Genomic DNA, 17,005 nt, shown 5'->3' on the forward strand with positions numbered 1-17,005 from the left:
TTGTTCAATCTAGAATTGATTTATAATAACTAATATGTTATAATACATTGTGAAATAATTTATAGCTATTTTTAAATATATTTTGAATAAAAATATTAATATTTTTATAATTTAAAAATATAAACATATTTATTAATTAAAACAATATGATATTATTTATTAATTAACAATAATCCTGCTGTTAATGTATATTTATAACATGTGAAATCACATTAATTTATGTTAAAAATAGTATTAATAACTAAATTAAAAATTTTAATTTGTTTGATATTAATTTAAATTTGTAGATGATTCTTTTATTCATTTTAGAATTTAATTATATTGTAGATGATTCTTTTATTCATTTAAGAATTTAATTATTTTTTATTAATAATCAATAGGTATAATGTATAGTAAAATAATTTTATGATTACTTTTTAATTAATAATTATGTTAATTATTATTTTAATTAATATTTAAATATTTTTATTAAATAAAAATGAGACAATATTATTTTTTGATTAATAATAACCTTATCCTTAATTTATATTTATAACATGATTATCATATTAATTTATGATAAAATAATATTATTAATAATATTATCATATTATTTTTAATATATTTTTTTAAATTATAAAATAATTTATAATTTTTTTTTTATATTTACAAAATTGACCTCATCTATGAAATGTCACTTAGTCAAAATGCTATCTTCAATCAAACAATTTTTAAAAAAGTAGTTTTAGAAAAAACGTTTTTTGTGCAATAAATGTTTATTGTAGTAAAAATCAAATGTCAATTTTTAGTATTTATTTGAAGTTAAAAGTCCTATAAACACTTATTTATTTAATGCTCCCAATTAAATGGTGGCTAAATCTCCTGGTATAACATGTGCTCCTAAAATTACATTTTTTTTTCTAGGTTTCTAATTGTAAAAGAGAGGTATAACTTTTAATTTTTTGAATAAAGGAAAGAAGTTAGTGGGGCATTTGGAATTTCAAAAACCTAGCGGAATCAAGGGAGAATTGAGAGGGAGCACCTCATCATTAATCAAACTTTTAGCCCCTTGGAAATATTTTTTTTTTTAAAAAAAGTTAGTATTATTAATTGTTTTTTTCATTATAAGTATTGTGTAATCAAGTAGTATTTGATTTACACTTATAAGTATTTACTCCAGAAAAATGCTTTTTAAAATCATATTTTTTTTAAAACAAAATGAGTATTTTTATTTTATTTTTATAAAAAGTATTTATCTAAAAAGTTACTTACAGTTAGTAATTCTTGATTGCTTTTAGATAAATACTTCACTTTCTGAAAGTGGCTCGTGATAATAATTTTTGGTCATAAGTAGTAAAGCGTAGGTGTGAAATAAATAAATGGCTTTTGGAGGGTCTACCCAATTAACAGAAATTTCTGGATGAATAGAATAATAATGAGGGCACATGCATGAACCTCAAATGAATAAAATATGATACTCAGAACACCCCATGTGATCTTTTAACAATCATTCATTCATAAACTTCAATTTTCTCCTTCAATTCAACACCCTCCCTCTTCCCTCTTCCCAACCCTTGGTTGTTTTGCTCATCACCCTTCTTAAAATTTAAGCATAACACTCTCCAATGCTAAAACCCTACCTCGTTGCACCATCCAAAACCTCAGGCCCCCTACTCATAACCATAAGATATATGTATATATAGCATGGCGGGTGTGGTCCCCACCACTTGCACCAACCTAGACCATCCGATCAATCTCACCCATCCAATGGCTGTGCTTCTCTGCAGATTGAGAAGCCTGCACAGGGCCCCACGCCCACGCAGGCAGGCTTCTTTATCAATTCACCCTTTCAGATCGAGCGCCAATCCGATGCCTGGCCTCTTCATCAGACCAAATCACCACCGTCCAATTAAATGACCCCCCCTTCCATTTTCCTTCCTGTGGGCTGTGCTATGCTCTCCCATGTGATCTCACACTCTCTCTAGAGAATATTCGCTCAGACTCATCTGCAGCCTATCACGCGGAACGCCATCTCTCTCTCTCTCTTGAATGAACGGAAGAAAGGGTTTTAAGAAGGTGGCAGAGGTGGTTGAAAATTTAAAAACTGAAAGAAAAGAGAATTTAATTACTTTCACTGAGAAAAACCAGTCCAAGGGAAAGCTACAAGAGACTTTAATTGTTGCCAAGGTGGTAATCCGAGTGGGTACTGTTCTCCGATATTCAGGCGGCGTCGCCGGTTGCCGACAACCGTGGGGCCGCCGTCAGCACACTTCGAAATCTTGATGATGGTGGTGGTGGTGGTGGTGGTGATGGTACAGCTGCTGTTGCTGCTTCTGCTCTTGCTCTTGCCGGAGAATCTCCTTCTGCCGCCGCAGCTCCATCACCTTCCGGTGCGAGTTCGAGTGCTGAGTCAACACGAAGGTCGGACTCGCCGCGGGTCGGTACTCCGGAACGAGTCGGCCCGACTTGAACCGTACGCCGCATGCATTGCACAGCGTTTTGGGTCCCAGTGGTCCCGCGCGCCACTGCGGCGTCTTCTCTGAGGCGCAGTGCGCGCACCTGCGCACTCCCTCAGACGTCATCTTCCCCGGCGACGACTGCTCCCCGGCCATCGACGACGACGAATCCTGCGAGGGGTCTTTCTTCTTTGTACTGTTTCTGCTGCTAGTCGTCACCGTCGTGGTTTTCCCGGCTGTCGGATTACTTTCAGATTCGGAAGAGGAAAACCAGGAGGTGTTGGCCGACGCCGGTCTGGTCCGCTTGCTGCGAGACCTCCCGTGAAATGACGCTTCCGACCGGGCGTTCGCTGCTCCGTCGAACTCGTTCGCCGGGAAATCGGTAAACGAGTCCTCCACAAACTGCGAGAGCCACTCGAGCTGCGCGGCGTCGTCGTTCTACACAGAACCCGCACCAAAAAGATAAAGAATAAAATTCAGAAAAATTTCACAAAAAATTTAGAAGGGGGGAAAAATGGGGGCAGTCAAGAAAACAAGCAGGATCCTCAAGTCGGTGATAATTAATTTATAATGCGCTTATACATAAATGGGGCTTACAGGAACACAAAGGTCGGTGGTGAAGTCGGTAGAAGAAATGGGATTAGTAAAGTCGCGGTGGACAACCGCGGCGGAGGAGCGGTTACCGGACGAGTTCTCCGGCGGAGGGTTGTAGCCGGAGTCGGTGGGCGAGGCAGAGAAGAGCTCGTCGTTGGAGAAATCAAGAAGGTCATCAATGCGAAACAAGCTGTCCTGCGCTGGGTTTCCGTACATGTCCATCCCCACCGGCACCGGCCAACAGTAAACCCACGCAGAGAGAGAATGAGAGAGAGAGAGAAATTTGTGGGCTCTCTGAGTTCTCTCACTCTCAGCCTTCAGCTGTGGAGTGGGAAGAGAGAGAGAGAGAGAGAAATTTGTGGGCTCTCTGAGTTCTCTCTCACTCTCAGCTTTCAGCTGTGGAGTGGGGAGGGAGGGAGAGAGAGAGAGAGAGAGAAGGGGCGAGAGGGGTTAAGAGGGTTTTATACATGTAGGACATTGATATTTAATAGGGTGGGGCGGGGGGCAAAGGAACGTGGGAGGAGTGACCATGCAGTGGGGGCTTCTTCACACTCCACACTAACACTAACACTAATTTGTATCGTTTTGTGTTGATGACACCGCGGGGTACATCGACTCTTTCATGCAATCCCATTGACAGATGGCCACGCATGCATCCTCGCTTCTCCTTCTTCATTATACATCTGTTCCCCTTCCCTCACCCACCTGCATGCTAATTTCTTTGATCCTCTCATTAATTCCTGTTTAGGTTCTCAAATAATATATGTAGATCGAGAAACAAAATTTAGATAACAGTTAACTAAATACATGAAATAAGGAAAACATTGTTGAGCATTTGCAAAATATCTTCAGCAAATCAAGGTAAGAGGTAATCCAAATCAACACTTGATTTGAAATGGTCAAAAGTCTAAGTCAAAATAGCAACCTATTTTTGCCAGGCCTGAAACTATGCATGCATGAGCTTAATTTCCCCCCTTTGCCTAATGACTGCATGCTTTACAATCAGCTAACACAGTTTTGGACTAAGCTAATACTGAAGAAACATCAATATCAACCAATTAAGAAGTAATGCGTCGTATTTAGCAGCAAGATTTTGAATTTCACTAAACTACATTTCTACCCTCTTGTGAGCTATTGGGTTTACTGTCTACATTATAGTCTTTCAGCTCGAACTATTGAACATGTGTTGCCAATAACAGGTCATGTGCGCACTTGATCACTTAGATGTCGTGAGCGCTTCTATAATTTTGCGTAAGACCACAAAGAGCTGCCCAACTCTACACTCATATGGATGAATAAGTGAAATGTACATTGCAATCAAGAATCCCACCCACAAGAAACGTCTAACTCGTGAACATTACAAGTTTAACCTCACATAAATATTACAGTATAACACTATTCTTGTCACATAAATGATCATAAAATAAATCAATTGATATTGTGCATAAAGTTGATTATGATTTGTTATAACCTAGCGCTATGAACCTTTGCTTCATGGGATCTCCAATCTCATAGGAAATAAGTAATATTATCATCACCTTTTATATTTAGTTATAGACATAAAATCATACACTAATTTTCTATCAGTAGTTAGTTAAAGGATTAGCCAAATTCGTCGTTAACTTCTCATAATCTAGGGATATAATCTCATTACACTAAGTATATTTGCTTTACAACATCATGTTTTAGGTGCGTATGTCAAATTTTCATAAATGCTATAAATTTTATTCTTTGCATAGGCTATCGTAGCATACAATCACATTGCAAATACATTGATATGGAACTATGTCATGTAGAAAGGGATGATGACCAAGAAATTTCCTAACCACGTAGACTCAATTCTTGCCACTTCTAGCATTGATATATTAATTCTGTTAACCTAATTTAACAGAATTAACCAAACCGAATTTTCGGTTAATTCTGTTAACCTAATTTAACCAAGTCAAATAATAATTAATTATGAAAAAAAAAATATGATTCTATAATTTGTAAGCTTTCAAAATTCAACTTAATAATTTTAAAAAATCATTTGTATTACATCCATGTTATCTTTTTATGAAATTCATTTTTACTTTTATTATATCAATCAATTATTAAAACATGATAAACACTCAAGCTAGTAAAATGTAATTCTAAGTCTTTAGGATTTAACAAAATAAACCAAAATTCACTCAAATTCAAATTCTCCTGCATCATCAAACACTCAAATTCACTTTGAACAAATTTTTTTGATTTGCTAGTTTATCGTCTGCTTGACTTTGAGCATATAAATATAAATTATATAATAAATTCATATTCCTAGTTCTAGCATTGTCAACATAAATCCATAAAATTCCCTTGACTCTCAAGGGTCTAAAGTCCATAGCCCATACTGTGCTCGACTCTCAAAGGTATAGGGTCCATATTGTGCTCCACTCTTGAGAGTTCAAAGTCCCTACTATTATATTACAGACCAAACATGAAATTTAAATTGTTTATGCAATTTTATTTTTATTTTTTTAAAAAAACGTAAAATCTAAACTATTTCTAAAAAATTAAAACAAAAATTGGAAGAAAAATTGAAATGACTTTATACATCAGCTACCACTTCATGGCTTCTTATCTCGCAAACTCCTACTCCTCAGCTCCTGTGTTGTAAATATATGAAAATGACAAACCATTAAAATTCCAAGTTTTCAACAATAAGCCAAAATAATAAATTATATATTGTCAAAAATGTTAATTGATAGCATGTAATTTCTATGACAAAACTCTTAAGCATAATCTTAATATGAAACTAATCCTTTGTCTTTCTTTGATTGACTTATTCACTAATTGTGGACTCCAATGCAACCTTTGACAACTCTAAAAAATTGTATAGAAGCACTTGTAAGTTATAATAATTAATCATTCAATGAACAAATGAAAATTTTTGACAATATATAAATATAATATTACCTTTTTCTTAGATTTTCAAGGTAATCTAAGTCTTCTTCAATCTTAATTGGACTATGTGAATCTCAGATTCAATCTTGCGCACATATAAAGAGCTTGCACAATTTTTAGGAGTCAAAGAACTCCTAAAGGCATTAAGAACACGCTCCCAAGTGCTAAAAGCAGACTTTGAAGCAACTGTAGGGATAGCATTTGCAACGACCTCAAAATTTACGTCATTATATATATATGAACTACTTGATACCCCCTACTATGAAACTCGAGCCTCGGAAGGCACCGGGGTAAATCTGAATATAAAATCATACCTATGCAGTGGAAACGTAATCCATACATCTATACACATTATATAATACTAGAAATCTGTATTTGTAAACCATAACTATATAATACATCTCTCTCCAAAATACCTGTCTCAAAATACAAACCCTACTCAATCTTACCCTCTAAATCAGGGTAATCAATATACTCTCTATCTGCAAGTCTGATCTGCTCGCCCAACTGGCTCACCTGAAAAATGTTAAAGTCATGGGGCGAGTCAACGCTCTGTAAGTGGAAATATGCTATTACTAGTGTCATGCCCCGAACCCTGAAATGCGACCCAAGGGTAAAAATGTAATCTAACCTGTTCCTGTATCCGATAAAACATTCAAAGATATAGTACAAAGGATGAGGGTCCGACCCCTTGTGGGGTTCCCATGCACCCTAAACACATCCAAACACAATCATATACGCAGCGGAAAAAGGTCATTCTATATATACATATGCAATACCATACTAGAGTCTATACAAGATCAGAACAGGCTCTATCAAAACGTACAAACGGGTGCCCAAACACATCTAAAAATGGAAACCCACTAAAACTACAGTCCTAACACTTACGCAAGTGCTAATCATAGTACACCGACCACTACGCTCCCTACACTAGGACGCTAGTTCCGGTTACTCGAAGGACTTGTAAAAATGTACGTATAATAGGAGTGAGACACCTCTCAGTAAGGAAGAACACATGTTATATCGATGTGTGGCATATGAGTGTTATCATGACATACTAACATGCATTGTTCAATAGTCAAAACAATCAAAACTAGTTCCAGTATTTTCACAAAACAAGCAATATAATATGGTGTCGTCACACCCTTTGGCTCGAAGCTGGACTGTCTGGTGGTATTTCACACCCTTTGGTAAAAATCGACAATCTGGTGATATTTCACACCCTTCGGCAAACACCGGTGCCCTCGGTAACCTGCCATAGCATCAGCGTTGAATCGGTGCAGATATGGTGTTCGCACACCCTTTGACTCCTAAGCTGGCCAATCTAGTGGTATTGCGTACTCTTTGGCAAAAGTTGGATTTTCAAACCCGGAACAATTCGGAACCTCGCTCCTATTTCACCAAGATACAACACATACATGCTCATATAACCAAACAAACCACACCAATTTGGTAATCTAAAATCACGATTTTCCAAACACATATAGTTTAAACAAGTCAAGACACGACCATCCCTATAACATAGTATAAATCAACATATATGTTTGGTTTTCAACAAAACTAGGGATGCACCCCCGTTGCTCCCTTTTTTCTAAAACTGTAATCATGAAAAATCCATAGTTTTTCTCGTTAGATGCCCCCCAAATGAGTAGCCAAAACACATACAGGACCGTGAACCATAGCTCTACCGAGTTCGATTTCAAAAATAACCAATATAAACATAGTTCCCCTTACCTTTTCCCAAAATAGCAAATCCCAAACTCCAAGATCTCTAAACAGTGAACCGAGTTCCAAAACCTACAAATCATAGTACAGAATATACTCACAAGACTATTTCCTATACAACTACCAGATCAGAATTGAAAACTGAGTCTTACCTCGATTTACGCCAAAACCTGAAAATCTCCGAAACATGATTCCAATCCGTAGAACTTGTAGAGAATCCTTCCACGATCCTCGTGGTAACTTCAGATTCACGATTCTAGCGACGAACAACGAACAAATCTAGAGAGATAGAGAGTAGGGAGAGTTCTGGAGAGAGAGAGAGAGAGAGAGGGAGAGAGAGAGAGAGAGAGAGAGAGAGAGAGAGAGAGAGAGAGAATTTGAGTTTCTTAATGGTGAAGTAGAGAAAATTCTATTTATAGCCCCTTTGACCTGAGCAAACTCATCGATGAAATGGTGCCCTTATCGATGAGGCCCTATAGTCCTCTTGTCGACGAATCCTGATATTCCTGGTTTCCCAAAAATCCTCGTCTTCTCCTTGTCAACGAGAAGGACAAAGACTTTGTCAACGAAATTTGGCTTCATCGACGAGGCCTGCTCTTTTACCAAAATGCCCCTATCTTTAAATATTTAAACCCACTCATCACTGTTCGGGTTCTTACAACTAGTGTGTGGCAACTAAGTTAGGAATACTGTTTAAATAACAACTGAACTATAATACAATAGTAAATCTGTAAAGCATATCTTTCTTTTCACAATTTAAAATATATCTGTATCATTTGTATTTTCTACTTTTCATACTGCTAATATCATACTATACTCATCATATATTGTAAAACTGTATACATATACATAACTGTGCTTTATCCCTGAAACTCTGTATGTCATGATTTGACCCCTCATGACAGGGTTGTGCGGCCGGTAGGCGGGACTTAATCTGGTCGGCCCTCTAGATAAGTCAATATACTCTACACTACCTCAGTTTGGCCAAACTGCATCCACTCCTAGGCTTAGGATTGACTGCTACCTCGTCAAACCGGCTCCCTCCACCCAGCGAACTGGGGAGCTGCATACTCTCTGAGCATGGTCGACGGTATCCACACACTATTTGAGATATGTTGTTGCACTCTATCTGTATCTAACAATGGTACCGTGCTCTGTATTCTTTATCTGTATCAGTATGTAATCTTTCCTCAGGGATCTGATACTATATATATATATATATACATATATACTCTTTTACTCTTTTCATCATGTTTCCAAAATTACCATAACGCTATCTTTCTGTACTGTAAATACTGTAATCTCTGTATACTGTTTCTGTAGCATCTTGATGTTATCTCTGTATATCTATCTATATACCCTGTCTGTATACTCTGTATGTTATGGTAATAGGAAACATGACATACTATAAACACTATATATATTGTTCTATATAAATCTGTAATATATACTGATCTGAGTAAAACTGTAATATACTATTCTAGATAAATATCTGTGATATACTGATTTGTATAAAACTATAACATATTGATCTGAGTAAAATTATAATATACTATTCTGAATAAATATCTGTGATATACTATTTATATCTGTGTAATTAGTATAGTATGATATATTGTAAAAATTATATAAGTTCTTCATTACATAAATATCTACTCAGGTCACACAAGCATTTAAAATTCATATTCTGTAAAACTGGGTAATAAGCTGGTATATACATGTGTGTAAAATTTCTGATAATATTATAAAAATTCATAACATAGCATATTTCCCTTACCTTATCTATGAAAAGTCTTTACTGTACTCTTGCCCTATACCCGTAGGGTTCTCCACTCAACACCCTGAAAACCACATCCCCCAGAACAAAACATCAGTATTTCTTCGTGTATAGTATTTCTTATAACTGAGGGAAAGACAAATACCGAATAAAATGCCTTATACTGAGATTGGGACGAAATCCAAACTAACTCCACCAACGATCAGCTCCAGCAGACTTGTAGAAAACTTCGCCAAGAGCGTCATGGTGGCTTTGGATCGTCGATCCGGCGTGAAACACGGCTGGACTCAAAGAGAGAAGGAGGGAGTGACATTTTTAGAGAGAGAAGGACTCTTCTGCGCTGAAAATTCGTCTAAAATCTGGGTTTTAACTATTTATAGAACCAGATTCATCAACGAGACACGTCACCTCGTCGACAAACTTCCCTTATGCGCTTGTCGACAAACTCATTGTGTTCGTCGATGAGGCCCTGTGGAAATTTTTTTTGGGTTATTATCTTCAAAGTGCAATGTTTGTCGATGAAGCCTGCTGCCTCCTTCCATTTCTATTTCCATTTCCCTCTCTCTTTATTATTTAAATACCATTATTTTCCGAGTCGTTACAGCATTGCTAAGATGTCATGAGTCATATGTAAAAGGACGGGAAACCTTGGATTATTTAACTTACACCACTCCAAAATATCAAAGCCCTCCATTTCCTTTTCACAATCCTCCCCCAAATACCTATCTAAGTTTGAATTATTATCTCCACCTCTAATTTGAGTATTGAACTTTTGATACAAAACTTAGAACTTTTGTTGTGCGTCTCCTTGACTAGTGGAGCTTGAAGTTTCACTTATGCTTGCTTCTTCATTTTTAAATTGTGACAATCTCTTATACTTAGCACACAATTCAAATGTGGAATCCTTAACCTTTTTCCCCATCAATGAACCTTTGTCACCTTCATACATTGTAGAAAGAGCATATTGCACAAATTCCAACTTATGTCTAGGGTCAAGAACGGATGCAATAAAAACCAACATATTCATTTTCTCAATGTTTCCCTAGTACTTGTTGTATTTTTCTTTAATCTCATTAAACTCAAAGTCATCACTATTTTCCTACTCTTTTAGAAGACAATAAATCCCACTAATTTAATAAAAAAAGGTATTATTTGTAACATACAAAGAACCTGAAACTCGTGCAGTGAGGTCATAGAAGTGTGCCAAAAATATCACAAACTTTCTTACTTTTTCCTAATCAAATCTACTTGGTGTGCCATCCCTAACCTCAAGCTTAGTTATAAAAAAAAGGATCTTCATCCCTAAACCTATCATAAGTTATTTCATATCTTTGAGCTATGTTTAGCATTATATAAGTAGAATTCCATCGAGTGTTAACATCTAGGCATAACATCTTTTTGCATTCTACATTTTTTATTTCCGCACAACGCTTGAAATTTTTCAACCTAGATAGTGAATGCCTAACATATTTGACTGCATCTCTAACATGAGCAACTGAAGCCCTCATTTCTTACAAACCATCTTGCACAACTAGGTTAATTATATGTGCAATGCATCTCATGTGAATGAATTTACTCTCTAGATTGTCCTTTCTCCAATTTTAAAATTTTCTTTTTATGTAGGCAACTGTACCGTCATTTGACTTGCATTATCTACTATCAGAGTATACACATTGTCAACTCCCCAATCAAGAAAATATCTCTAAATGGTCCTACCTATTGCCTCACTTCTATGACTAGAAATTAGACAAAAGTTAATGATCTTTTTGTTTAATTTCCAGTCATCATCTATAAAGTGTACATTCAAACACATATAATTCACCTTTTGCAAGTAAGTCCATGTATCAGTTGTGAAACTAACCCTTTGAGAGGAGATTTTCAAAAAAAATTTCAACTTTAACCTCTCTTCCACCTAAAGGTCATAACAATCCCTAGAAATTGTCCATCTTGCTGGAATTCGAAAACGAGGGCATGTAACTTTCATAAGATGTTTGAACCCCATATTCTCTACAAATTTAAATGGAAATTCATCAACAATAACCATATAAGATAATGCCTTTCGAATTGCTTCTTGGTCAAACTTCCAATTTGTAAGAGTTGCCTCTGAGCTCTTTACATTTTTTTGAACCTGGTTGATAATTTAGTTGTGTTTGTTTTGTTTCTTTAAAATTTAGATTTTTTGGACATCTAACCATGTGATTTTAGGATTAGCACAATAATCAATATGACAATAATGAAACTTACCCTTATTTTTACCGGACTCGGTCACAAATATAGTAAAGTGACCCCACGCTTCAGATCTTGGTCTCATTCTCTTCCTTGTTTTTTAATTAGATTTAGTGGGATGCTTAGTACCCCTCTCATTTGTCATGCTTGGATTTGAAGGTTGATCTTGGGGAGCCCCTTGTGTAGTTTTTGCATCCTCCAACACCTCCACCTCCATAAGCAAGTCATTACTCATTTTTCCTTTAATATATGGACAAAAAAGAGTAAAGTGCAATCATAAATAAGAACTCTCGAATGGGTCAAAACAAATTCAAATTCAAATTGACTTAGCTGCACTAAGTCCTTTAAGTTCACAGTAGATTGTTTACCTCAATAAGAATGAATATTCATACAAAAACCTTGATTTATTAATCAAGGTGAAAATCCAAATGAAACCCGACCCTATGCATTGTGCTATGTCTCTGCAAATCATTTCTAGAGAGAGAGAGAGAGAGAGAGAGAGAGAGAGAGAGAGAGAGAGAGAGAGAGAGAGAGAGAGAAGACCAATCTCTAGGAAAAAAGTTTTGGAAGTAAGCTTAAAGACCAATCTATTGTCTTTTTCAGCAGCATACACTTGCATTCCTGCATTTGTAAAAGTAAATGATTTGCTATATATTATGGATCGTGAATCGGGTATGGTTTTACAAGCCTATATCACTGCAAAGTGATTCCATAGTCATGGTGCTAACATGTTCTTGATAATAAGATATTTAGAGTTTATGCCTACAATCCGGAGTCCTCCATTTCTCTCCTTTCAAGATCAAAAGCTGCAAGGATGGAAAAAATAAGTGCCATCTTTGTCTTCGAGGATTGGTGTAAGTAGGATCATCAATGAGCAAAATAATAATAATAATACTAATAATAATTCTATTTGACTAGTAGTAGCATAAAGAGTCATTGCTATTGTTAGATAATATATTTTACTAAGGGCATTTTAGTCTTAGTTCATACAGATTAGGTTTAGGTTTATATGTTGATGTAATTTATCTTTGTATTATCTCTCTGATATACAGAATAAGGCTGGCCTGTGCGCAACCCCTCTCTCTCTCTCTCTCTCTCTGTAATTGCACCTTGCATGGAACTATCAATCTTTTCATGGTATCAGAGCAGCCGATATTCTTTGTGAATATTCAATGCTAGGTGGTCGTTCGGAGCTCTCGCAGACGTTGTCGTCGTCCAAACCTTCCTCCCCACATTGAAGCCGTCGTCGTGGTCATTTGGAGCTCTCGCAATTGTTGTCGTCATCGTCATGGTCCCTACACTCTCTGAATATTGCATCTCTGCAACTCACATCTTCCCTACTAAAGCCCTTCATGGTCCTCAATATCAATTCCCTGTAGCTCTCTCTCTCGTTGCCAACCTTGACAAAGCTCTTCACGACTTGACGTCCGAATATTGCATCTCAGCACGATGGGTTGTCCTTGATTTCTCCATTGCTCTCTAGCTGCCCTCAATTTTTCCTGTTCCTTGCCCTTGATTTCTGAAGAGATTTGGCTCAGCTTGGTTCATTCCTTGGTTCAGGTGAATAAAATCCAATTTTGAAAATTGTGTTGAGATTTGTTTTGGATAATAGTGTTTAGAGATTTTGAATATTTGCATTTGAAGATGGTTGGTGAAAGAGATGATTCTATCCAAGCCATTAGTGCTAAATTGCATAGAAATAATTATTCATATTGCGCATATGTTATGAAGAATTTTTTGATTGGAAAAAATTTATGGGGATATGTTTCTGGTAATGTGTCTATGCCCTTTGATAGCAAGAATTAAAAAGAATTATGTAGAATTGTTAATCATTTGGGAGGTGAATAATTCCAAAATTATTATCTGAATTAATAATTCTATGGATCAGTCCATTGGTATGCAACTAGCAAAATTTTCTACAGCTAAGCAAGTTTGGGATTATTTAGAAAAATTATACATGCAATCTAATTTTACTAAACAATATCAGTTAGAGATGGATATTAGAGCAGCACGACAAGGAGATCAAAATATTCAACAATTTTACACTTTTATGACTAGTTTTTGGGATGAATTGGCATTAACTGAACCTACAAATCTTAGTTTGAATAAGTCTAATTGCACTTATAGAGAGAAACAACGGCTTGTTTAGTTTTTTATGGCACTTCGAGATGAATTTGAGGCACTTCGTGGTTTTATTCTTCATTGGAGCCTCTTCCCTCTGTTGATTTAGTTGTTAGGGAACTAATGGCAAGGGAAGTGCGTCTCAAATCACATATCGGTAAAGGTCTTCTCCCATTTCCTACTCAGACTATTTTGGCTGTCTCATCTAAACAATCTTCAACTGATCAAAATCGATGTTAGAAAGCTGCCATTGATGAGTGTAATTTTTGCAAGCAAAAGGGTCATTGGAAAGCTCAATGTCCATTGTTATTAAGTAAGGGTCAACAATAGGCTTTGAAGCCTAGGCATTATCATACCACAACCACTGCATCATTAGAAGAATTGTCTCCCACCGTGCCTACACTCTCTCTTATTGCAGAGTAGTTGTAGAAGCTTCTGACAGTTATGGTGTATTTCCAAGAGGGGGGTGAATTGGGTTTTAAAAACTTTTTGGCTAATTAAGATCGTTGATTCACCACATCATATCCCATTTAAAATAAAGCGTGTATGTTAAATGATTTAAGTCATGAATACAAATATATATGTGTGGAGCATATCTCATTTAAATTGAATATGTGTAGGCAAATAATTATAACAATAAATATAAACATACACATTACGGAAATTAATGTGCGAGAATTTAAACAAGAGAGAGAGAGAGAGAGAGAGAGAGAGAGAGAGAGAGAGAGAGAAGACATAATATTTATTGTCGAGGTTCGGCCAATTCCACCTACGTCCCCACCTTGGGCCAACTACCCAAGGATTCCACTATGTGCTCACTTAACCGGGTGGAGCGACGCCGCTTACACTTCTCCTTATAGGGCGGAGTCTCCCAAGCTCACTTATGGGAAAAGCCAAATCGTTTCTCCTTATCAAGCAGAGTCTCCCTAGCTCAATTTACCAGACTAAGCCAAAATGATTCCTCCTTACGGGGTAGAGTCTCCCCAGCTCAATTTATCAGTCTAAGCCAAACTGGGTGGAGTCTCCCTAACTCAATCACTGGACTGAGTCAAACCGGTGCAAATAATATTTTTCATACAAAATAAATGCTTCTCAAGTAAGTAGAGTTGTACACATTGAAATACTATATGCACTCTCATATAATGTTAAAATGAAGCTCTGTAGAGTTTATAAAAAATCCTCTCGAAATATTTTTCAAATAAATCGGTGAGAGTATGGAAAATGATTTCTTATTTTCAAATGACCTTTAAATTAAAATCAAAAGGCTACCAAGTAAAATATATGACTTTGAATATATGCTCTAGCCTTTCTTAAGAAGCTTTTCAAGTAAATATTTATCAATAAATATGCTCAAATCTTACTTGAATACCCCAAAATTTTTCTCTAAAATGTATTTTCCAAATCAAAGAATAAGAAAAATTAGGGATTTCTTTCTCAATATGATTGACCTTCAAATAAGAGAAACCTTCCAAGTAAGAATATATGAAATAAATATGTTGCTCAAGGCTCTCAAGGATTTACTTAAAAATTTTCTTCAAAAATATTTTTCAAATAAAAAGTGTAGGAGAATTTTGACCTTTGATACATAAAAGTACAAGTAGGCTCACAAGCAATGTATATATGGATGTAAGATATATGCTCAAGCCATACTTGGATTACAAATATATTTCTCCAAAAATAATTTTTCAAGAGAAGAGTAAGGGAGAAATTTGATCTTTGTAAAACAATAAAAGAATAGGACTTCAAGCAATACATATAAAAGATATAAGTTCAAGCCTCTCCAAATATAACCCCAAAAATATTTTTCCCAAAAATGATCTTCAAGAAGGAGTAGGAGAAATATTACCTTTGAAAGTATAAAAGAAGATGTTCATGAGGCAATATATATATGTATGATATATGCCCAAGCTTCTTCACATAAAAACCCCCAAGAGTATTTTCTCCCAAAATGATTTTCAAATAAAAGAAGTGTAACGACCCGAAGAATAATTGTAAAAACCTAAAATGTGAAAAAATGGGTTTAATTATTAAGAGGGGAAAAATTGGAAAATTTTGGGTCAAGGGCTATAAAAGGAAATTTCTATTACTTCTTCATTAAGTAAACTCAATCCTATCTCTCTCTCTCTCTAAACTCTCTCTACTCTCTCCTTCTCTCTAGAATTCTTCGCCGTTCGTTGATGGAATCGAAAAACGGAAGTTACCACGAGGATCGTGGAAGGATTCTCTACAACTTCTATGGATCGGAATCTCGTTTCGGAGATTTTCGGGTTTCGACGTAAAATCGAGGTAAGGCTCGGTTTTTAATTCTGATCCAGTAGTTTTGTAGGTATCAGTCTTGTGAGTATAGTCTGTACTATGATTTGTAGGTTTTGAAACTCGGTTCGCTGTTTAGGGACCTTGGAGTTCGGGATTTTCTTACGGGGTTAAGGTAAGGGGAACTATGTTTATATTGGTTATTTTTTAAATCAGATTCGGTGGAACTGTAGTCCACGGTCCTGTGTATGTTTTGGCTACTCATTTGGGGGGATCTAACGGGAAAAACTATGAGTTTTTCATTATTACAGTTTTGGAAAAAAGGGGGCGACGGGTTGAATCCCGAGTTTCGTTGAAAACCGAGTATATGTGTGATTTATACTGTGATATTGGGATGACCGTGCCTTGACTTTGTTTAAACTGTATTTTTTTGGAAAAGCATGATTTAGATTACCAAATGAGTGTGGTTTATTTGGTTATATGAGCATGCATGTGTGTGTGATATGTTGAAATGCTAGTAGGAACGCGCTTCCGAAATTGTTCCAGGTACTGAGAGTGGCCGGCTCTATATCCAAGGGCGTGTGTATCGCCAGCCACGTTGGCAAGAGTGGTCGGCTCTATATCCGAGGGCGTGAGCCTATTCCGGCAGATCAGGCCAAAGGGTGTGGATCCACCAGTTAGCGCCGGTACGATGCCATGGGAGTCGAGGACTAGCCATGTGCCGGTGGCACCGTGCTTCGCGGGTTGGCTATGGGCCAATGCCGGAATGCTGGACCGGCTTTGAGCCGATGGGTGTGACGACATCGGGTTACTAATCATGTGTGTGTATTGTTACGGGGTTGCGTATAAATGGCCGTCGTGTGCGTGTGTGTGTGCACTGTGTAAATTAGTACTGGATTGCATTCAACTGCTTGTATGTTGTGTCATGATAACACTCAAATGCCACACA

At 36.5% G+C, this 17,005-nt stretch overlaps 1 protein-coding gene across 1 annotated transcript; it reads right to left on the minus strand.

Annotated features, from left to right (window-relative positions):
- Nucleotides 1-2,075: 2,075 nt before the first annotated feature.
- Nucleotides 2,076-3,645, minus strand: LOC131166964 (GATA transcription factor 4). The gene is made up of 2 exons (XM_058125660.1): nucleotides 3,033-3,645; nucleotides 2,076-2,873 (listed from the first exon to the last, which is right to left on the minus strand). The coding sequence occupies exons 1-2, from the start codon at nucleotides 3,249-3,251 to the stop codon at nucleotides 2,241-2,243; spliced, it is 852 nt and encodes a 283-aa protein (XP_057981643.1). The 5' UTR covers nucleotides 3,252-3,645; the 3' UTR covers nucleotides 2,076-2,240.
- Nucleotides 3,646-17,005: the final 13,360 nt, after the last annotated feature.

This window comes from Malania oleifera, chromosome 10 (genome assembly GCF_029873635.1).
Source record: "Malania oleifera isolate guangnan ecotype guangnan chromosome 10, ASM2987363v1, whole genome shotgun sequence".
NCBI lineage: Eukaryota > Viridiplantae > Streptophyta > Magnoliopsida > Santalales > Ximeniaceae > Malania > Malania oleifera.